The 24084-nt window shown below is 43.2% G+C and overlaps 2 protein-coding genes and 1 long non-coding RNA gene across 3 annotated transcripts; 2 read left to right on the top strand and 1 right to left on the bottom strand.

Annotated features, from left to right (window-relative positions):
- Nucleotides 1-2180: 2180 nt before the first annotated feature.
- LOC118367490 (hepatocyte nuclear factor 6-like) lies at nt 2181-14020 on the top strand. The gene is made up of 3 exons (XM_035751013.2): nt 2181-2475; nt 2907-4288; nt 9697-14020. Exons 2-3 carry the CDS (start codon nt 3256-3258, stop codon nt 10005-10007), a joined length of 1344 nt encoding a protein of 447 aa, XP_035606906.2. The 5' UTR covers nt 2181-2475; nt 2907-3255; the 3' UTR covers nt 10008-14020.
- Nucleotides 13960-23923, bottom strand: LOC118367491 (cathepsin S-like). The gene is made up of 8 exons (XM_035751014.1): nt 23777-23923; nt 22834-22958; nt 22082-22204; nt 21043-21195; nt 18427-18651; nt 18113-18278; nt 17782-17884; nt 13960-14598 (listed from the first exon to the last, which is right to left on the bottom strand). Exons 1-8 carry the CDS (start codon nt 23895-23897, stop codon nt 14499-14501), a joined length of 1116 nt encoding a protein of 371 aa, XP_035606907.1. The 5' UTR covers nt 23898-23923; the 3' UTR covers nt 13960-14498.
- Nucleotides 14591-15653, top strand: LOC127915166 (uncharacterized). The gene is made up of 3 exons (XR_008090405.1): nt 14591-14700; nt 14971-15120; nt 15571-15653. It is a non-coding gene; the product is annotated as an uncharacterized LOC127915166 (long non-coding RNA).
- Nucleotides 23924-24084: the final 161 nt, after the last annotated feature.

Below are 24084 nucleotides of genomic sequence, written 5' to 3'. Positions count from 1 at the left end.
TGGAAATAGGCATATGTAGCCGGGAATAGGCCTGTGTAGCCTACAATAGGCCTATGACATAATATCTTGTCTTAGATAAATGGCTAAATGTTGTATGATTGTGTGCTATTTGAGGTGAAAGTGGCATCCAGTTTGGTAGGCCTTCAAAGCTAGAGCTCAGTCCGTGAAACCTATCGGCTTTGTGATTATTATGATAATAAAATGTAGGTAAGGACAGTTGGTAGATTTGGATAAAAATCTATGAATTAAGCATTTTATGTGAGCAGTAGCCTTTACAAACTAAAATCATTAAAGAAGATGACATTAGGCTGGTGTTTTAGTCCTATAGCAGCGTAGGTCAAAAACAAAACAATGTCCACATGACGATATATAGGCTATTGATTTGCATCTTGGCAAAGAGAGAAATAACCGGGCAGTCTCTTTTTCGAGTCGAGAAAAGCCTGGTGTTGTTTTGTAGTACCTTAATCAACGTGCGGATTTGACAACAATGAAAACAGTAGCCTACTGTTTGTTTTTCTGTCAATTACATATATTGTTATACGGATATGAAGCGAAGTTGAGGGCCGCATACTCCAGGCCAGCGTCTGAGTGCTGAAGCTCGGGTGTCAGCATGCCTACTCGAGTTTTCCAGCCACAGAAGGTGATCTTTCACCCCGACCTCCTAAAATACCTTTTAATTTTCGTTATGTAGCTGCTGACCATTTTACCTCCAGCTACTTGCTATCCATACATGTATCTCACCATCCAGGCTTTCGATAGGGCAGCATCTGCTCCAGGAAGGCATCGGTCCCACCGCACACGGAATTTTTTCAACGCCAGAATTGCTCATCTCTGAAAATTAAACTGACAGTTAGATATGATTAGTATGCCTAGTATCAACCACATCTCCTTCTCTCAACTCCCAAATCTCTCGATCTGACACACACACACACACACACACACACACACACACACACACACACACACACACACACACACACACACACACACACACACACACACACACACACACACACACACACACACACACACACACACACACACACACACACACACGCACACGTACACACGCACACACACACACGGACAGACTGACACACAGTGGACTCACCAAATATGTGCTGTGTTAAATGAAAAGCCAGAGCAATATCTGCTATAGGTCGAGTATCTTATGTAAAAAGGTCGCATTTAAACGAATGGCCTCATTGATTTTGTTTAGAACTACAGATTGAAGTGTGCAGTCTGGTGTCAATGGGCCTGCTCAACCGTGGTTTGAGTGCTGATTAAGAGGTTCCCTAAATGAATCAGCTACAAGCGTGTCACTTGACAACGTTTAGGTGTAAGAGGTTGGATTTACATTTCCCTCAAATCTCCAAAATAAGAGAAAAAAATAAGCTTTAAAGCAGGAGGACATTATAATATAATTCAGATGAGCTCTATGGAGAGATACCTATTTAAGTATTCCAAAATGGGCGGTGAAAGTCTACACCATGTATTCAATATAACTATTTTTTCAATAGTCAATAAGAAAGTGATGCGATTCTTATAATTGCATATGCATGACTAATAACATTTGTTATTATTAATAGACCACTGTGACTAATAATAATAGTAACATGGTAATATTATAATAATCACACAATAATAAGAATACAACCACCACTACTACTACTACTACCGCTACTTCTATTAGTAATAATAATAATACAAATAATAAAAACAAAAACAATTGTTTACAGTTAAATCTGCAGTCCGGCATCAGGTTAAAGATAATAATATGGTTGTGTAGCATGGATGGACACAAGAGCACAACACAGTAGGTTATCTCAGTGAGCTACAGTAGACAAACCGTTGCAGTCCAGGATCAGGTGAATTAAATAGCTGAACCATGGTCAGGTTGTTCGCATAACTCACAATCTCTGCAGGCTATTAGATAAAAAGGCTTAACTTTGGGGTTGTGAGAAAGGGTTCGTCTTCACCTAGTTGGTCAAACCCTGTCCCCTCCCTGGAGACGTTGGCCGAAGCGAAAGGGTTAATTGGAGTTGGAATTTCATTGCACATCTGTCAGATTTTTAAGACTGTGACGTAGCCCACTGAAAGGAGCGAGTGTGAGCGGGGGAGGAAGAGAAGCGAAAGAGTTGGTGGGGCTGAAATCGATGAAGTAGCAGGCTGAGGGAAGAGGAGGAGGAAAATCTCACGAGATAATGAAAGAAAAAGAGGAGAGCTGCTAGGTAGAGAAGAGCAAGGCTACATATGGACGTTTGACTTTAAAAAAGACCAAAAGGGCAGGGAAAGGACGTATACCTAACCGCCAATTGTTTGGCCTCTTGTTTTATTGTATGTAGCATCCCTCGGTGCATCTGACCAATTGTGTGAATCTGCGCGGACAGGCTGGAAGACAAGAGACAAGCGACACAATCCGAGAGATGCAGAGGACCGAAAACAGACGCGGATGCGCTCATATAACAGAATAAGGTAGGAATAATACGATTGAGGTCACATATCTGTTAATTTTGGGTGTCGTTATATCTCAAAACAACTTAAATGCTCAGACATTTCCTAAACAGAACATATGACCACCATTCGTTGTCCGAATTGTGTTGAGAAATATGCAAGAATGACGCACGTTAATGTGCAAAGAATCGTGTGCGCGCTCATCGAGTATTTAGAACTTTGCTTGAGAGGCAATAATGTGATTTGTAAGAGTGAATTTGCCTGTGAAGACATCGCGATGTCATTTATTTGTGTTACACATGCATTGATCGGCTCTCGTAGGAATGAAAAAATTACACTTAATGTTTGAAATGCTTGTGACTGTGGTTATAGTCTACAATAGCCTAGACGTCACTATTGCATGAGCAGACTATAACTAAAATAAAGACAAGTAAACATTTGATCTCCCGCAGGCAAAAGAGCGACGATTCTGCGGTGGAACACAGTTGAAGCCCAAAGAAAGGATAAGAAGAGTGTTGTAGCACAAATCCAAATAATGTGATAGTTAATCTTACTAAAGCTGCTTCACACTTGATTTCCTGGAGTTTGAAGGAGTTTAAAATAGATTACTTAAGTTGTTATCAGATCATTAATTGGACAGTATAGAAGCACATAAATCAATCCATTCAGAAATCAATAAATCCATAGTATTGTGCAACAGGAGAAGGGCCATCCAGACTGTTAGTCTACTATTAAACAACAACTAACCTACTGAAACAACACCATAAAGATAGAAAAAAAGAGAAATTCACTAAATTCAAAATGGATGGAAGTCTAGGGGAGATGTCTGTCCAAATCCACTCTGAGCTCCATAGTCAGGATGGCAGAGCGATGCTGCATTCACGGGACCTTTCAGCTGCTTTCCCCAGGCCCTCCCTTGGGGGGCACTCCATGTCCCTGGAGCCTGAGCACCGACCTCCAGGTTTCGACCACTCCATGTCAGCACTGGGCTATGGAGGAGATGCTCCATCTAGCTGTGGCAGCACGTACACCACACTAACCCCCCTGCAGCCTTTCGATGACAAATTTCACCACCACCATCACCACCACCATCCCTGCCTGCCGGTCAGCAATGTCATCGGGAGCTTTACTCTCATGCGTGAGGACAGAGGCCTGGGTGGCAACTTCTACAACCCTTACGGCAAAGATCTGGGGATGACACAGAGCCTTTCACCACCTTCTACAGGCTCTGGCTTGGGGACACCCATGCATGGTTACGGGACACTGGGAAACAGCCCCAACGGCAATGGTGGCCAGATGCTTCCAAGTGGTTACGAGGTCCACGGGGGCAACATCTTCAGGACGGCAGACTTCGGCAGGGAGATGTCCCCTCCAGGGCTGGGCGGCGACTCGTCGGTCAGCCATCAGCTGAACAAGATGGAGTCTCACCAACACGCACCCAGCCACCATCCTCACATCTACAGTCAGCACTACCAACACCACCACCCCAGCCAACAGTCCTCAAAGGCCGGGGAGCTCCCCCACTCCTCGTCCTCTTTGCCCAGCAGTGAGGGCATGCTGCCCAGCTCCCAGGGTGGTGGAGGTGGAGGGGCTGGAGAGGAGATCGACACCAGGGACGTGGCCCAGAGGATCATCACTGAGCTGAAGAGGTACAGCATTCCCCAGGCCATCTTTGCAGAGAGGGTGCTGTGTAGGTCACAGGGCACTCTGTCTGACCTCCTGAGAAACCCCAAGCCCTGGGGCAAGCTCAAGTCTGGCCGCGAGACCTTCAAGAGGATGTCCCGCTGGCTGCAGGAGCCCGAATTTCAAAGGATGGCCTCACTGCGGCTGGAGGGTAAGATTTCTTTCCATTTCTCTCCACATCTGTCTTTCTCTCCATGTTTTTCTCAAAAAATCCAACAAGATCTGTATGCTGATCAGAGGAATGAAAAACGAGTTGTGCCTTTCCTATGTTCCTAAAGGATATATTTGAATGATAGGACCATAGTTTGTACAGTTACAGAGTATTCAAGGAGCAGGGTACACAATGTATTGTGATCTAGTTAAACCATTAGAGTGGACATTTTTCCTTCATAAATGAACCATGGAGATTATAATTCCAAGGACTATTGTTGGTGAAACCACCATAAAATACGATTTGTTTGTGCATGCCTGACGTTAAGAGTTGGGGAGATAGTTAGGAAATGTTGTTTCTTTTGTGGAAAGATACACTTGATTTCTTCACCCACACTTCATATGCAATCCCCATATCTAATACATAATATTGGTGAAATGGGAGTACAAGATAAAACAACATTATGAAAAAAAATAGATTTTTAAAAGGCAGTACATGATTTGTTGGTTGACATCAGATGTTCTTTAGGGATATGCATTGAAGAAGATAGCACACTATACAGTGCAGTTTTACTGCGTTGTCACTCCATAGGGACTGAGAACCCATCTGAAACACGAAGCACAGAAAGAGATCCAAGTGAACACAGTAATATGATATGGGCTGAGAGGAGTGTGCATATGTCGGCAGGGGTCTGTGAGCTGTGCAAGCAAGCACAGTTGATCACAGCTTTTCGCTATCTGTCAGCAGCACAACTGATTAAGCCCCAAAGCACAATAGGGCTCATAAGTAATGATTGTGCACTCTTGCAATCCTCTCACAATTATTGATCTTTGATTGTGTGGCTCTCTGAACACATGTGTACATCCTCAGTTCGACAAAATGTTACAATTATCATATTCAACCCAGTTACAGGTGATTCTCTTTTAGATTTCCAGAGTTGCTGTTATGTGACAGCTTTGTTGTCTACAGTATATATTCAATGCATCCAATCTCGACTTGAAGCAGTGTTATTGTGCAAGGAAGGAAACGTTTTTCCCCCCTGCCGCTGAGGTGTTGTGCCATCTGTAAACTTTAGCATTTTTTGCATTTTGAGAAAACACCACCTTTTTATCATAGACGACATAACCATTTGGATTGTCTTGCAGTATTCTTGTCATTTTTACCTCAATGCTCATAGATTTTTTTTCCCTCACAACTCACTGCTCAAAATTCAAGGAGCAGATCAATCCTAGTCATAAAAAATGAAGGAGCTTACATGGGGGATGTATTGCAAGCGTACTAACATTTGACAACGCTTCTCCCCCACACAATCTAAACTTGCATATTTAGTTATTGGCAAAGGCACAATTTGGACAGCTTTGCACTTTTATACATAACCTACTTTCTGAGGGGGTTGCTATTCCCTTCCCAGCCAACCCCCTTTTGTTTAATTACAAGCCTCTATTGATTTCCATGGGAAAGAGCAGCACGCCATGCCCACACATACCTCGACCGCATCAGCAGATCGAGACAGGAATTAGAATGCACAGTGCCCTGTGCTCCCGAGTCTGAAGATAGCTCAAGTGTTCTTTGCTTCACGCCTCAACTTTTAAGATGATCCACCTTAATGCAGCACTCCTTTTTAAATACCCACCAGCTCCTTCAGCATCTCAGTGTCTCAGCCAGCTCTCCATGTTTATTGTTATCATGCCAGTTATCTTCCCCCGACATCATGTTTTATTATGCAAAGCTTTAGGATAAATGGTGGACCTGATTATGTAATGTCATCGTCTTTTAATATTCCTCTTTACGTGGAGACATTCTGAAGCGCTTACATGGAGAAGGTTATTTTACTTTCTCCTGTTTATTGGTTATATGCTCTCTGGATTACTGCACTGCATATTAGATGCATCTTCAGGCCAACCTCAGGCTGTGGAGGAGGCAATCAGGCTTTAGTCAGAGAAGAAGGCAGGGTGCAGCTAAAGACCACACAGTGGTGCTTGAACACTTTAAGTCGCGAGGGATCAGGGAACCTAACTTTAAAGATGATGGCTGAAGTCCTTGACTGAAGGTCTAAATGAATAAGAAAGGTCAATGCGGTTTATGTCTCAGGTCCAGTGGCTGCGCCATCCCCCAGTAATGAAAGCCATGAAGCCAATCCACTGTATGTACGCTACTATATTCAGTTCAGTTATCCTAGCTCAAAGGTCACAAGGGAAACATTTGCATATCAAAAATGAGTAACATTCCAGTATGGTTTTAACAGCCCAGTCTCCCAAACAAACAATGTTGTTTTTATTGGGTTGTTGCAGCTCCCCATTCTGGCGCTGAAGGGGTTAACTAGCCTCTATGGGTCGAGGAGTCTGAGCTGCACAGATTTAATCAATAATTTCTATCAGCCCCTGGCCCAAGAAATCAGCAGGGGGGTGGGCTGGGGCTGGAGGGGGGGACAGGGAGGGGGTCGGCTAGGAGGGGGTGGAGGTTCAGACGCCGGGGGGTAGGGAAAGGGCTTTCGATCACGTTTCAGCAACACGAGACAAGGGCATACATCATGATCAGGGGCTGTTCCCACGATCATAAGAAGCCTATAGGGGAATATTTATGTCTCCAGGAGTAGCCCCAGTGCCAGGGATTTATAACATGGTAATTGCAAGCCTTTTACACATGATTACAGCATAAGGAAGCATTTACTTAATGGTCGGCGTTATGATCGCCAGCCAGGGAGGGAGAAAAGGATAGGATGGAGGGGCAGAGGAAAAAAGGAGGTGTAAGACACCCTGACTCCTCCAAACAACCCATAATTCCACAGTACAAGCAAGCGAACCACTACTTTCATGTCATTGCTTTCATTACCATGCGTTTCTGAACACAGGGCAGTATGGGTTCTATAGCTGCAGTCTTCGTATTGACACGGTAGGAATATATAATGCCAGTAAAACATGTAGCAGTTAGGAAAACCTATTTCTTTTAGTTGTGGTAATATTGAAATGCTTCAGGAATTTCAGGCCGTTCAGGTTTTAATGAGAAATGGTTCGATAACTCTCAGAGATGTAAATGAGCTGTAGATGCCTAAAAGGTAACAGGCCCTGTAACCTCAAGTTGACAAGAGGTTAGACATCCCAGAGTCTAACATTTCCTTCAGATAATGATTCAGAGTAAATATACAGTGGGAATTACAGCACAATGTATTAAGGCAGAACATTCACATTTGCTAAACTCGACCTCAGCTATAGGCTAGTACATTTGAAATGTTGTCGTTATGATGGCACAGCTAATAAATGTCCTCATGATAAAATATTTTTCCGTTGTCTTTGAGTTGCCATTTATCATTTGCACTACCGTGGGTTTACAGCAAATATCAGGCCCATCAACCCTCAGTGTGTGAGATGATTTTCAATGGGGAGATATACAGTAAGCCAATCTATCTATTGAACATCTCAGCGCCTTTCTTGGAGACTGGGGGCACAGCCTTCGCTGTGTGTATGTGGTGTGTCACTGCTTACGCTTTAAAAAGACCTTCACCATCAGCAAAAAAGAAATACAACCACACGCTGCTGATTGAGGTCTTAAAAGTGTGCATTTAGGTAATTACAAGAGTCACCCAAATATGTTTTAGTCTACATAGGGCTTCTGAACACTCGGAGCAGTGCAGACTCTGCTTGTTTCAATCCTCTCTGACGTAACCTATTTAATAGAAAATAAATTAGTTCTCCCTAAAGTGATTATCACTCACTCTCTCCGCCTCATGTAAAAGACTTGTATGAGAAACGAATGATGTTGGAGTGTCCACTAAGACAAGTCAGCGGGGAAGAGGAGGGAGAAGAAAGGGGGGGGGGGGCTGTCTTCATTCATGAAGACAACAGTGGGTGTAGTGTTTCCAGTACATACAGTATCTATTGTAGGCCTACTTGTATATGTGGTCAAATGTTTAGTTGTGGGCAGAGTAGCCCATACACCTTGTATTGTCTAATCCTCATATGGATGCACTGCAGACACAGCCCATAGCCTCTACCGTTTTCTCTCAACACTCTAATTAGGCTACATGTAAACAATGAACAATATACCATTTTATGTGGGTCATTTCAAATGACTGAATTTTCTCTCAGAGACATGATGTTCTTTTTACCTTACGAGGACTGCACTGGCTGCTCTATACTATGATCCTGGACTGCAATTGTGTGTGAATAGCCTTACGGAGCATAAACACTTTTCACCCTCCTGTGAATGATGCACAGACTTGCACATAAGTAATTTACCATCCTAATGCAAAAAGCCTTTAGGGACCTTACTGCAAAAATTCCTTCCAGGCTACTTATAGTCTACATTTGGATGCTATTTGGTTGGCACGGCAAATTTTACCAACCTCAAGTTGGCTTCTCTTTTTTACCTCGGAAAACGTCTGATATTCCTCTAGAATGGTAGCCTCTGCCCCCATTGCTACATCTCCGTCCTCTGTCCTGGATAACTGTAAACGGAAAACAACCACTTGGAATTTAGTCGAACTGAAATTCCAAATGAAAGCGAGGTTAAATTGTAGCCGAGTCTTACCAGTAAATGTGTAATTTTTTTTAGGTAAAACTGTAACACTAATTATTAAACAAAACTTTGATAGTCAATAATAACAACACCATAAGCCAGAACTGCAGGTAGGCCGATTGAAGTAGCCAATGTTGTTGTGCAGGAGGTAACATTTACATTTGATTTCATCCTCTAGTCTAGCGTAGGCTAATTCTGAAAACTCCCCACTTGCTCATGTACATGCTCTGTGTTAGTCTCATTTTCCCACCACACACAGGTCAGGTGTCACACAGCCGCACTGACTTGTCACAGGTCTGCGCATGCCAACAGAAAACAGAGTAGACTAGCCCAGTGACGTGTACAGTGCATTTGCCTTTCGTTAACTAACACTCACACTTTACTCCCCTCCCCCCGCTACTAGCACTGACTTTGCTGATAGCTACTTTATTGAGGAAAAATACCCTTACTATGAGTGAGATATGTGCTTGTCCCACCTAGCTATCTGAAGATGAATGCACTAACTAATCTGGATAAGAGTGTCTGCTAAATGACTAAAATGTCATTAAAAAATGAAACGCATGCCAAGAGGAACTTGTTAATTTGTTATTCATCTGTAGCCTACTTTATGTTTTTTTGCTGGTCTAGTTGTCTAGTCAGCATTTATCCAAGTTTAGTGGCCTACTTGCATGTAATAGTGTGACAGCCTAATGTCTTGATTTCTGGTGGATTAGGTTTATTTTACCAACTGTGCAGTGAAACAAGTTGCTGATTCATGTCTTTTAGCGAATCAAACTTGCTTAGCTAAGCTGTTTTCCTTCAACAAATCCACTTTCTCTCAGCTAATCCATTTGTCCTAGTTAGCTAGCCCGTCTATATTAGCTAACCCATTTTTCTACTTCTTCTGCCTACAGCTTGCAAGCGGAAGGAGGAGGAGCAGAGTAAACTGGAGCGTAACCAGGGTCCCAAGCGCACCAGACTGGTGTTCACGGACCTCCAGAGGCGTACCCTATTGGCCATCTTCCGGGAGAACCACCGGCCAGCCAAGGACCTCCAGGTCACCATCTCCCAGCAGCTGGGCCTGGAGCTCTCCACTGTCAGCAACTTCTTCATGAACGCCAGGCGCCGCAATGTCAACAAGTGGGCGGAAGAGGGCCGCCCCTCCTCCACAGGCTCCTCGGGCTCCAGCGTGTCCTCCTCCGCTGTGTCCTGCAGCACGGCCTGATGGGATAGAGGTGGGCTGGGTGGGCGTCGTGGCAGCAGAGGGCACATAGGCTGGTCTAGGTAGAGATCAGGCGTAATAATGTACTCCTCATTATCAGAGGGAGTGATGGAGTTGGCGTAGTTTAGTTTTTTATGAAGAATTATCACAGAGCATTTCAGACCAAAGTTGATCTCTCCTTGATATTGAAGCGGTGATACCCAGAATAATATGAGCACTTGTATGAGACAAGTTCCTATAATTTTGAATGGTCGTGGGTGAATAGTTTATTTGAATTTTAAGAGGGTAACAGTGAGCATCCTTGATTTCTATAATTTTATCACATTCAATTTTAATATGGTAGGTTATGAAATCAAATCAAATTTCATTTGCCACATGCTTTGTTAACAACAGGTGTTGACTAACAGTGAAATGCTTACTTACGGGTCCTTTTCCAACAATCCAGAGTTAAAGATGAAACGTTTTTTTTTTAATAAAAAAAATGGCACAAGGAATAGTATGGTTATGAGGTTATTAATAATCAGGAGGAGCCATACTTTTGTTTGCCCTTAGGGCTAATTCCATCTCCCTTACTAGAAACAGAAATCAAGAGGCATCGCTGCATTGCATAACACCCCTAATTCAAATGTTCACCACCCGTTACATCGACAGATCTCCATCTTATGTCCTTTGTTTCTCTGAGGAGTCAAGACGAAGGTCACAGAGAATAACATGGGGATTGTGACAAAATCAGAGCTCCATCACGTTTTCTAAAGAATGCGGCATGTGTTCCCATATAACATGGTTCGCAGGACTGCAGAACTCTCTGGATGATCAGGAGGTTATTTCTCTCTCCACGATTCTCCGTTTTCCATCATTACCTGTCACGAGAACCTTGACTTGTCTTTTACACTTCTTGACAACGGTTCCAGCTTGAATGAATCACAGTTTTCAAGGAGCAACCTTGGTGTGTCTCATTTTAAATCGGGACAGAATCTGTAAACAAGGGCAGAATTTCACGGGATGCCAAGTCAGAGACTTTTTGATGCAACCCTCCAGCTTTAAGACATTGACTGACCTACCAAACAAACGCTCTGTAGCCATTTTGACTCAACCAAAACACTTTGAACACGACGGACGCAAAGGAATAAGTACTTGTAACACAATGTATAGTAGTAGTGTAGTATTTTTTCCACTCATGTTTCAAAACACTTAACTGAACAAACCTCGGCTCCATTGCAAATCTTTTTTTTTTTTTTACAGACGCCTAGAAAATGGAGGAATGTGATTCTTTTAGCCCTTTTGTACAGATTTCAAGCACATTGCTCTATTTATAGAAATCCAATGGAAGTATGAGTTGTTGTTCCAGTCCTGCTACGTACACCAAGGTAATTTTAGTTCCTCGAGGAACGGTTTTAACATGCCTCTTTATAACCAGTTTCATTGGAGCAAGAATTTAAAATGCCATTTGCTGAACTGATCAATGTATTTATTACTGCATTTGTGTATTTATTGTTTTTCTTTTGTTTTCTCTCTATTTATTTGGTTATTTATTTATGCTATCTATATACTGTAAGTATTTATTTAATAATGCTTTGTATGTCCGTGTGAAACTGACTTTTTTTCTTCTGATGGGCACTTTTAGTTGTAGAATCCCATCGTAATACCAAAGATTAAGATTGTCCTCCCTGAATGTATGGCCTAAACCCCTTTCCTCTCCCCCGACTCCCAGTGATGTTACGTATCTCTCTCTTTAAGGCCTTTTTTTATAGAATAATGGGGATTTCTTTACTATTGGCAAATGTCTCTGTGGTCAGGTCTTATGTCGAGGCTAAGCTTGTTTGAATGTTGTGGTAATGTGACATCTCATAGGCTCACAGGTTGCTTGTAAAATTGTGTTCAAACATCATTCAGCAGAGTGTCTGGAGAGTCCAGGGTTGCACTTACAGAGCATTTCAGGCTCTTAAGTGTGAATCCCTTGAGACTCCCATGGAAACATGCATGTTGTGCATCTTCCTGGGGTTTGCATAGCAGTGACTCCCCTTGCTGCAGTGTACACACTCCTGTCTATGTCCTGCTCAATGTGATTTCACCATCCTCCAGACTCATCCCTTCTGCCAGTCTTCTCAGTTCCACAGGCTCCTCTAGCATTTTCTCATTTTTGCTTTGGCGGGTAGTGGGGAGGGATAGCTTGTCCACCAGCTAACGTGTGCTTCTCCTGTCTTTAACTTTGGGAGGGGCGTGTTGTCGGGGCCCCTTCACAGCGTGCACTTGAAAGACGGGCGGTCATGAAAGAGGCCATCGACTTTTGCAGACTTCAAAGGGAGCCTTTTTATCCGTCTCCTCTCTGCGTATCTGGTTTAAGGGTCCGCTCCTGGCCAGACCTGTGGGCTTAGGGGCATTCAAAGGAGGCGGGGAGATCAGAAGGGTGGCTGAATCACCCCTGAACAGGGTGCAATGTTTTGGGAGAGGGGGTGGAAGGGCACAATAGAGTAGAATTAAAGTTTAATGAGCAACAATTGTAAGCATGCTGGGACCAAGGGAGGGGGCCAGTCTGGTGCAGGGAACATGAAAACCCCTACCAGTTTTGATGTTCCTTTTTTTCAAGCTTGTCATATGGTGTTCTATCAAAGACAATAGGTCCCCATGACACCTTTATTTTTTTTTTACACGGCCCATATTTTAGAATAGAGTCTGCCCTCAAATGGGGAGAGACTTTTCAGTCATTGTCTGCTCTGTCTTAACTGAGGAGAGAACTCCCCTTTGTACGGAGAGTTGATAGAGTATTGCAGGTGGTCTGTCATCAGTTTACGCCTATTGCACCCCCTAGCGGAGTGTAAAGAAATGTCTCTCTAGATTAAAGGACACCTTAGGCGAGGATGTTTTCAAGCTCTTCTGGGGCTTAGAAACACAGGTACATTTTATACTAAAGTATAGCTGAATATGCATGGATACCCTCTGATATTGTCTTTTGTACTATAAGTGGGGTTATCATTCCATCTTAATTAATACACCAGAAATCCAAAGATAGTGAAGTCCAGTGAGATGTGTTAACACAGTATTTTTAGGTTCAGCATTTGAAGTTGGAACTGAGAGATTGACATGAAGTTGTGACTGTAGAGGAAGTATTTTGACTCCGTAACCCCAGTGTTGTCCTTTGTCCCCCTGTGTACATGAATACTTACCCATCTACCTCAACTGTGTGAGATGTTGTGTGGCAAAGAAGTTTCTTAACCAAAGATTCCATCCTTTCAGGGTGTCTGTCTATCTGTCTGTCCATCTGTCTCTCATGCTTTTTCAAAACCAAATGTGCTGGAATCAATCTGTTACAGGAGCAACCAAGCCCCATCCAGCCAAAGCGTAGTCCAGTGTACTACAGAAGTCATACTTACCAATAATCTGTATATAATCATTTTCAAGACCAAAAAAGTAGGTGACAATCCAAGCAAGGAGGATCTTGCTGTAATCAACGTTGCCTATTCCTTGTACCAAACTAGAATCATGTGACTTACTGTAACAGTTATGAAAGCCCAAGAATCAAGAGTTCAACCAAAAACAAAAAGGTCAAGAGGAGACTAAAGCTATTTTTTCACATTTGTAAAACCATTATTCCTTTTCCAATATGTTAGTGTATTTGAAATACTGTTTGATCCCACTGTTGGAAGCAGGAATAGATGACTCCATTCAAAAGCTTAAACGAGGCCAAATTGGGGGAAATATTGTATTTGACATGGGTTTATGTCTGGGTTCCTGAACTAGGACACCCACCATACTTATCGTGCCATTCTCGTCCATGTGTTAGACTAACTAATGAATGCGGCTAACCAACCAAAGGCTTAAAACACAACACTTTACATGTCAATCATGGTGGGACATTTTGTAACAACAACTAAAGAGAATCCCTTTGAATACCTCATGTGAAATTGTTTGTTGTGATGTTGCACCAAAAAATTAAAATGACTCATTTGTAACCCAATTTAGTTTGTTGGTCTGCTGACTTTATTCACGCTGCATGGCAACACACAGGATGTAGGTCTACATACACTGTGACTGAGGAAATGGAAATAAACACACATTGCAATTTACAGTCACTACAGTTTGGAGGTAGAAGTATTCATTCATTCAATTCATATCAGTTCTTTAAAAGTTATTTTTATTTGATGACAAAATATACTTTGATTTAAATAAGTATGTAGCCTTGCACGAGCCTTGGCATGTGCGAGCCAGAACGGCTCATAGGAGCAGGAGCCTATCTCCTGTTTCTGTAGCGTGAGGCAGTTTGATGTACCAGTACACCCCCTGGATGCTAGCTACGGTGATAATGTAGATAATCACATTTGACTTATATATGATTTGTAAAAACAATTCTAAAGAAGTACCCTCTATATAGACAGAAAGTGATAGAAAGTGAAATGGTAAAAACAACACCAAAACAATGGAGGAAGTAAAAATGAATCACATTAAATTAATAAAAGGTCTCAGCTTTTCCAGTTAGGCCCCTTTGATTGGCAGGAGTTACATGACAGGGTAGCACCCGTACAAGGCGATGCCACACTGGTTGTCCTTGTTGCGTGACATCCGTATATATCCCTGGTCTCCCCACGATAAGCCCCAGCTAGACAGAAGGTGAGGAAGATTGAAACATATTTCCAATGAACATCAATACTTAATAAACCAGGGGTCTTCAAGATTTTCTTGCCCAGGCACCCACTCCCAGGTAAACCGGCGACCCAGGGACCACTCCCAGGTAAACCGGCGACCCAGGGACCCCTCCCAGGTAAACCGGCGACCAAGGGACCCCTCCCAGGTAAACCGGCGACCCAGGGACCCCTCCCAGGTAAACCGGCGACCAAGGGACCCCTCCCAGGTAAACCGGCGACCCAGGGACCCCTCCCAGGTAAACCGGCGACCAAGGGACCCCTCCCAGGCAAACCGGCGACCAAGGGACCCCTCCCAGGTAAACCGGCGACCAAGGGACCCCTCCCAGGTAAACCGGCGACCCAGGGACCCCTCCCAGGTAAACCGGCGACCAAGGGACCCCTCCCAGGCAAACCGGCGACCAAGGGACCCCTCCCAGGTAAACCGGCGACCAAGGGACCCCTCCCAGGTAAACCGGCGACCAAGGGACCCCTCCCAGGTAAACCGGCGACCAAGGGACCCCTCACAGGCAAACCGGCGACCCAGGGACCCCTCCCAGGCAAACCGGCGACCCAGGGACCCCTCCCAGGCAAACCGGCGACCCAGGGACCCCTCCCAGGTAAACCGGCGACCCAGGGACCCCTCCCAGGTAAACCGGCGACCCAGGGACCCCTCCCAAGCAAACCGGCGACCCAGGGACCCCTCCCAGGCAAACCGGCGACCCAGGGACCCCTCCCAGGCAAACCGGTGACCCAGGGACCCCTCCCAGGCAAACCGGCGACCCAGGGACCCCTCCCAGGCAAACCGGTGACCCAGGGACCCCTCCCAGGCAAACCGGCGACCCAGGGACCCCTCCCAGGTAAACCGGTGACCCAGGGACCCCTCCCAGGCAAACCAGCGACCCAGGGACCCCTCCCAGGCAAACCGGTGACCCAGGGACCCCTCCCAGGCAAACCGGCGACCCAGGGACCCCTCCCAGGCAAACCGGCGACCCAGGGACCCCTCCCAGGCAAACCGGCGACCCAGGGACCCCCTCCCAGGCAAACCGGCGACCCAGGGACCCCCTCCCAAGCAAACCGGCGACCCAGGGACCCCCTCCCAAGCAAACCGGCGACCCAGGGACCCCCTCCCAGGCAAACCGGCGACCCAGGGACCCCCTCCCAAGCAAACCGGCGACCCAGGGACCCCCTCCCAGGCAAACCGGCGACCCAGGGACCCCTCCCAGGCAAACCGGTGACCCAGGGACCCCCTCCCAGGCAAACCGGCAACCCAGGGACCCCCATCATACGTTAGTTACAAAATAAATCACCTGTCTTGTCTTATCATCAGGTGAAACATAATGGGATAGATTTGGTAGATTGCTTTTCAGTATTTTGACCTCCCCACATTATAATTGTAAGAGGAAATGTAAACTCTAACATTGTCTATTAGCTAGAAAGGTAACTCTAAACACATTTTCTCTATGAGCAGCTATTTTGCTGGTTAAACAAATGTTAGCCAGCCATGTATGTACCAATTTGTAAGTCGCTCTGGATAAGAGCGTCTGCTAAATGACTTAAATGTAAATGTATGTCCAAGTCAAGAAAGTTTACCAGCAGCTAGCTGACTAAACTCAACTCCATGGTAAAGGAAGATTCTGAAAAACTCCACCAACGGAGTTGAGCAGAGACCAGGCTTTGTGAAATTCAGCTCCAATTACATTGATTTGCTCAAGGTCAATACTTTAAAAAAGTAAATTATGAAACACTTACCTTGTACCTATGTTTGTCCTCTGTAGTTGCGGGACTTCCCTTTTCAATGAATGTTAATCAAATACAACCACCGACTGTTTGCTCGTTTCTGTTTCTCGAAGATGTCAACTCAGCTTGAATGTGCATGTGCCAATTGAATCTCTGATGATGTTGGCCTAGATGAGCATTTGGAGACCTAGGCCGAATTCATCTGAGATTCAACTGGCACATGTGCATTCACGCTAAGTTGCCATCTTCGAGAAAACAGTCAGTGGTTGTATATGTGATTAACATTTACAGAATAAAATATGGATTTCATCAAACAAAGAAAGACACGCAACTACAGAGGACAAACATAGGTAAGCGTTAAAATGTTGAAGTATTGACCTTGGGCAAATAGATGTAGTCAGTGCTTAAATGTAGTCAGAGTTTACAGATGTAGTCAGAGCTTAAATTCCCCAAAGCTTGTTCTCTGCTCAACTCCGTTGGTGGTGTTAATCAGAAACCTCCACCATGGAGTTGAGTTTAGTCAGCTAACCATCAGCCAGCGGCACTTGCCGTACTGTTCGCCTATTCGCGGGAGCTTTTTCAAAGCCTATGTTCGATACTCCAGTGAGTGTAATTGGCTCCAATCAGTGTAACCAGATACAGACGGATTTCCAAGACCCTACTTTTTTTAAAAAGGTATCTGTGACCAACAGATGCATATCTGCATTCCTAGTCATGTGAAATTCATAGATCAGGTCCTAAGGAATTGATTTAAATTGACTGATTTCCTTATATGAATTGTAACTCAGTAAAACCTTTTAAATTGTTGCATGTTTCGTTTTTATTTTTGTTCAGTGTAGAAATAAGATTTTCTCCTCTTTTCTACATTCGGTATGTTGTTTATTCTGTTGTTGCTAGAGAAATTCATAAAAACATTGATATTAAAATTATTATTTTGGCGGACCCCCTGCAGTACCCCTAAGGGGCCACGGACCCCCGGTTGAATAACCCCACAATAAACAATCACATTAACTCCCAAACTACCAAGGTTCATTTGTCTAAAGCCTCATTTGAGTTGTACGTTCTCTTTCCACTTCCCTTTTTACCCTTCACCCTGGTCCTGTTAGTTGGAATGAAACAAAGGAGCAGATGGAGGTTTGAAAAGGGGAATAAAGTTGGATACTAAGTCCACTTGGAGGATCTTTTCATCTCAGCTCTGAACAGTAGCCCTGTTAGACTAAATATCTAAATACAGAACAACAGAAGAGCAGATGGAGCTTTGAAAAGGGGAATAAAGTTGGATACTAAGTCCACTTGGAGGATCTTTTCATCTCAGCTCTGAACAGTAGCCCTGTTAGACTAAATATCTAAATACAGAACAACAGAAGAGCAGATGGAGCTTTGAAGATGGAAACTCTGAGTGAAGTTCTAAATCCCCTTACCTGTTCTTCACCAGCCAGTAATCCTGCCCGTCCAAAGTACCGTACCCCACAGCAAGGACAGCATGGTTTATCTTCTTTGTGCAAGTTGGATCATTGTAAACTCCTACAATGATACATGGTTTGGACAATGACAAGTCAATCCTCAATATATATGAATTTCTCCACAAGACAAAGCCCAGCAGTTGACCATAAAGTGGACAATTACTCAATGAAAGCCACATTGTTTCAGATTTAGATATACATGACCAATGTCAAGACCATACATACTATCCTTAAAATGTAAAAAAAAAAAAAAATGACCCAAGAAGTTGAAATGAAGTTTTTTCCGTACCACTGCGGTAGAAGGTAAAAGGAGGTCGGGTGGCATCAATGGCAACAGAGATGGGTCCGATGGTGGCCAGGGCTTCTTTCAGCACCCCCTCATCCCCCTCAGGTAGAAAGCTGTACCTGGAACAGTTTGCAGCACGCTGAGCAGGGTTGTAGCTGCACTGTTGTTGCTAACAGGGGATACAAGACAACAAAAGGGTCAGATAGTGCTGCACAAGGCTAATGTGGCATGGGAAATAAGCTACAACCAGCTACTTACCAAGGGCAGCTGACCCCAGCTACACACTATTAATGCTGTTAATACTAGTTTATACTCACCACTCCCTTGTAGGGGTAGGATTTGTCCGAGTCAATGCCCTGGTTGTCGATGACATACTGGAAGGCCTGGCTCATGAAGCCACCATTGCAGCCCTTGTTGCCGTATTTGGAGGAGCAGTCCACCAGGTTCTGGGAGCTGATGTCTATCAGTTTACCTGTGGTCTTCATCAGCTGGCCCTCCAGGGCTCCGACAGAGCTGAATGCCCAGCAGGAGCCACAGGAGCCCTATGGATGAGACAGAAGCAATCCCCATCTAACACCTGGATAAAGTTCATTTGAGAGTCCTATTAGTAATACCTTATTTTACAGTACTGTTTCATTATTATTGAATCTACAAGAAATGATGTGGTAGCAATGTTTGCTGAAACGTGCAATATAATCAAAAGTAAAAAGTGCAATATAATTCACAACTTGGTGTCAAATAGTGCCTAGTGGAGCTTGATTCAGTTCTCACAGAACCCCAAAAGTAATTATTTTACTATGTAATACAGAAACATTTTACTGGAACAATAAAGTGTAACTGAAATGTTCATGTTATGTAGACGTGCTGTGCTTGTCATTCAGTGGTTTTAAACTTGCACACCCTAGCACTTAGGCCAACGACTACCTCACAAAAAAGGAACTGAATCAACAACTGAGAACAAGGAAGAGGCCTACAGTAGACAAACAGAGGAAGTAAGACCTGAAAAGAGACAGCGCTGTGTTGAACATCCTCATATCAGTTATTATCCTGTAGCAACAACTTTCATTAATCCCAAGGATATTTACCACTAGTTAAAAAAGATACATATCATTTATGATATACATACAACAGTACACATGTACACAAATGTTATTTGATATATTTATTAGGATACCCATTAGCCGACGCCAATGACGACAGCTGATCTTACTGCTGTCCAACACAGACGAAAGACTTTACAATTTGCCAGTCAAAAGTTTGGACACAGCTCCTCATTCCAGGGTTTTTCTTTATTTTTACTATTTTCCATATTGTAGAATAATAGTGAAGACATCAGAACTATGAAATAACACATATGGAATCATATAGTAACCCAAAAAGTGTTAAACAAATCTAAATATATTCTATATTTGAGATTCTTCAAAGTAGCCACCCTTCACCTTGATGACAGCTTTCCACACTCTTGGCAATCTCTCAACCAGCTTCATGAGGTTGTTACCTGGAATGCATTTCAATTAATAGGTGGAATTTATTTCCTTCTTAATGCGTTTGAGCCAATCAGTTGTGTTGTGACAAGGTACAATAGTAGTGATATACAGAAGATAGAAGAAGAAGAAGTCCATATTATGGCTAGAACAGCTCAAATAAGCAAGGAGAAACGACAGCCCATCAGTACTTTAAAACATGAAGGTCAGTCAATACGGAAAATGTCAAGAACATTTAAAGTTTCTTCAAGTACGCCATCCCATCTGGTTTGCGCTTAGTCGGACTATCATTTGTTTTCAACAGGACAATGACCCAACACACCTCCAGGCTGTGTAAGGGCTATTTGACCAAGAAGGAGAGTGATGGAGTGCTGCATCAGATGACCGGGCCTCCACAATCACCCAACCTCAACCCAATTGAGATGGTTTGGGATGAGTTGGACCGCAGTGAAGGAAAAGCAGCCAACAAGTGCTCAGCATATGTGGGAACTCCTTAAAGACTGTTGGAAAATCATTCCAGGTAAAGCTGGTTGAGAGAACGCCAAGAGTGTGGAAAGCTGTCATCAAGGCAAAGGGTGGCTACCTTGAAGAATTTAAGAAGTAACACTATTCTGGTTACTACATGATTAGATATGTGTTATTTATTAGTTGTGATGTCTTCAATACTATTTTACAAATGAGAAAATAGTAAAAATAATGAAAACCTTGAATGAGTAGGTGTGTCCAAAATTTTGACTGGTACTGTATATTTAAAAACAGTACCATGCAGCAGCTGCTGCCGCTCCTACTGTTTGGACTGCCTAAACATCTTGGTTGGCCCAGGTACCTTTGACTTTCTGAAGGAGGTGGATCCATGGATCTGCTACCTGTGTGAACCATACAATGCCCACGGTGCCCTGAAACCCCGTCTTGACTGGAGCATCCGTGTCCAGGAGTTTTTTGCAAATAACAGTGCCTTTCAGTTTGTGAGTGGTGGTTGTAGCGTTACCTTAGAATGGAATGCTTTTTGTTTTGATCTATTAGTAACATTCATTTACATACCGGTACTGCACTTATTGGTCAATAACCGAATGAGTGTGCTAAACCTTTGCCCTCTCTAGGAGCCCGATTGGGTATACCCGTCCATCCCTGCCAACCTGCGTCGACCAATCAACGTCCTCTCACTGTTTGATGGGATTGGCACAGGTTAGCTGCTGCGCCGGAGTTCTTCCATTCTAATAAATTTAGATGCACTATTGTAAAGTGGCTGTTCCACTGGATGTCATAAGGTGAATGCACCAATTTGTAAGTCGCTCTGGATAAGAGCGTCTGCTAAATGACTTAAATGTAAATGTAATGTGTGTGTGTGTCTGCATCTATCAGTTACACATACATGTCAGTACATAAAGGAGCAGCCACAAACCGCACTGACTGCATCTGTTCACACAAACCGCAGCTGTTCGTCATTACCTGCATTTTGACTTTAGTGACGTAGCCCTTCGTTCTCCAGTCAAAGGTATCAGGTATGGGGGCACCGGAGGATCCTACAAATGCAGAGGGCTCCCTCTTGAGGTCAGCAGGAACACGCAATGAGGCATAAGACTGGGCAATTTCTTCCTGGGTCTGAAAATGGTTGACAAGAGGCAACACGTTGACCAGACTGAGCATTTAGAGAGCACTTACTGTAATCAGCATATTAAATCCATCCCATGAACCCAATGCTACATCAACTGGAGGAAGATACAGAATCAGGATCACACATACATTTAAAGGCACATACTGTAGTGCAATGGGATGATACTTTTACTTGTGTATTTACAGAAAACCAATCAGATGCGTACTCATGAAAGGGTACATCCACTTGTTATACATACTAGAGGCATAAGGAAGTATATTTTCAGACATGCTCAGTAATCACTAAGATTAGGAATGAATGCACACACTGTCTTGTCTTCAGGAAACCAGTTTAGCAACATTTCAACACCTATTGGCCAAGAAAATGGAACGCCGGAAAAAAATGACAAAGGAACTCAACAAAATAAATAGTCATGTAGGTCAAAATCTAAATGTCTGACTCTTCCTTCATGTATACCAGGCCTGACTGCAATACCTACTGAAAGCATACCATATTCTGCATGCCAATACCTACTGAAAGCATACCATATTCTGCATGCCAATACCTACTGAAAGCATACCATATTCTGCATGCCAATACCTACTGAAAGCATACCATATTCTGCATGCCAATACCTACTGAAAGCATACCATATTCTGCATGCCAATACCTACTGAAAGCATACCATATTCTGCATGCCAATACCTACTGAAAGCATACCATATTCTGCATGCCTTTTTTGGTATCATATTCCATACACGCACTATCAAACTTTTATGGAATCAGGCCAAGTTAAGTTAAGTCAAGTTAAGGCCAAGGCTAAGTTTACCTACAATTTCAGATATCAGAGTTCCAAAATTGCCCTTGGCATTGTCAGTGACCTGAGGCCCTCACCATGTCCCCCATGTGATTCATGCCCAGGTCATAGGTGTGCATGTCCATGGACGCCTCCAGGTTGTGGAGGCTGATCAGCTGAAGATTCTTCTCCCAGACCTCCCTTCGGCCCAAGTCCTCAACCTACACAGTATCCACACACACAGGGGTAGAAAAATCTCAGTCAATGACTTGTAAGACAATACACTTTCAAATATGTAAACCACACAGGTTGAATCACAATGCATTCAGTGTTAACTAGTTAGATGTAAGAAATGGTGTGGCAGGTCGCCTAGTGGTTAGCACGATGGACTAGTGGTTAGCACTTTGGACTAGTGGTTAGCACGTTGGACTAGTGGTTAGCACGTTGGACTAGTGGTTAGCACGTTGGACTAGTGGTTAGCACGTTGGACTAGTGGTTAGCACGTTGGACTAGTGGTTAGCACGTTGGACTAGTGGTTAGCACGTTGGACTAGTAACCGAAAGGTTGTAAGATTGAATCCCCGAGCTGACAAGGTAAAAATCTGTCATTCTACCCCTGAACAAGGCAGTTAACCCACTGTTCCTGGGCTGTCATTGAAAATAAGAATTTGCTCTTAACTGACTTGACAAGTTAAATAAAGGTTAAAACACTTTTTAAAAAATGTATGTGGGAAAGGTGGTGGTGGTACTTTCAACCTATACAGCAAACATAATCTGTCTAAATGCCACTATAGTAGCAGCTTTGCCTTATCCTAGCCAAAACATATTGTAGTGATGCTGGTTCATCTCACCTCAGTCTGGTATTTCTTGCCATGTGTCTTCTTCCACATCTGCCAGTGCTGTTCCAGCATTGGGTCAAACAGGGCAACTGCTGTGCCACATAGTGCAGCGAGCAGCAGGCTCCACAACATCATGCCTGCACAGAAAATAGACAAGTATTATTCAACCAGGAGGCAATTCTATTGTACTGTTTCATTGTGTATCCAAATAAGGAAGTACTAGTGTGTGACTCAATTAAGTTTAAGTTGCGCAAATAAGTTTACTGCGACAGGAACTACTGTAGCCTATACACAATGAGTCAGTTTGTCACAAGACCAACCATCAACGGGTATTGAAACTGTTGCGCAAACAAACTGTTGACCAAGAGTCTTTAACACTGATCAAATAAATAATTACATCACTCAGATTCTACAAAAACGTTGTATATAGATTTTTTTTTATGGCCTATTCAATAGGAAGCTTCAGTGTTCAAAATTAGGCTATCGGACGTACCGGTGTTGTTAACCCATCTCTACTGCGAAAAAGAAAGCCCAAAAACGGGTAAAATTATATAATTTCATAGAAATTAAGCAAATTGTGTCGTTGTGTAGGCTTATTCTTTAGTTAAATAAGTATCTCAGTAGGTTTGCCACTAGGCTAGCAGTAGAAATAACTTAGTTTATGAAACTGTACAATTAATTAATGTTGATGTTGTACAAAAGTTACAAAAAAGGTTGTAATGAAAAGAGGAATTCGACAATTTCACAGAAGGAAGAAAACATAAATATATGAATGGTTATAAGCAAATAATGTTGCACTGACATATTAAAAACGAAAGTAAAACGAATGCTTTATGAAAATGTTTTTAAATAAGGTCAAGTTAAAACCAAATTCCTAATTAAACGAGTCTAGCTAACTACATTATGAACTGGAAATAGCTTATCTGCCTCGATTGAAAACGGAGAAAGGTTTTACCTTGTAAAACTCGGAGTGCACCTGATGACTTCAGAGAGCAAGGCGCGTCAATTGATTTCAGTGGGATCTGTTTTCCTGCTTTATATGTATTTGTGAAGGTCATGTGGTAGAACTTCCTCATTGACCATTTCTATTGTGTCATCTATAAATGTCTATGTTCACCATGTTAAAATACTATTTCTCATTGTATTTAAAAACAATGCTTATAGACCCCTTCATTAGAATGTATATGACTTCTTGAAGGATAGAGGGGGAAATATAAAAATATATAGCCAGATATCATACTGACTAGTAGCCAGCCCACTGTT

This window comes from Oncorhynchus keta, chromosome 34 (genome assembly GCF_023373465.1).
Source record: "Oncorhynchus keta strain PuntledgeMale-10-30-2019 chromosome 34, Oket_V2, whole genome shotgun sequence".
NCBI lineage: Eukaryota > Metazoa > Chordata > Actinopteri > Salmoniformes > Salmonidae > Oncorhynchus > Oncorhynchus keta.
The sequence above is the reverse complement of the archived record's forward strand: the minus strand, read 5'-3'. Positions and strand labels throughout refer to the sequence as shown.

Coding starts and splice junctions, on each gene's coding strand:
- LOC118367490 (XM_035751013.2), top strand. CDS start 3,256: ATGGATGGAAGTCTAGGGGAGATGTCTGTCCAAATCCACTCTGAGCTC. Junction 4,289..9,696: donor GGCCTCACTGCGGCTGGAGG/GTAAGATTTCTT, acceptor TTCTGCCTACAG/CTTGCAAGCGGAAGGAGGAG.
- LOC118367491 (XM_035751014.1), bottom strand. CDS start 23,897: ATGAGGAAGTTCTACCACATGACCTTCACAAATACATATAAAGCAGGA. Junction 22,959..23,776: donor TGCACTCCGAGTTTTACAAG/GTAAAACCTTTC, acceptor TTTTCTGTGCAG/GCATGATGTTGTGGAGCCTG. Junction 17,885..18,112: donor TTTTACCTTCTACCGCAGTG/GTACGGAAAAAA, acceptor GTATCATTGTAG/GAGTTTACAATGATCCAACT.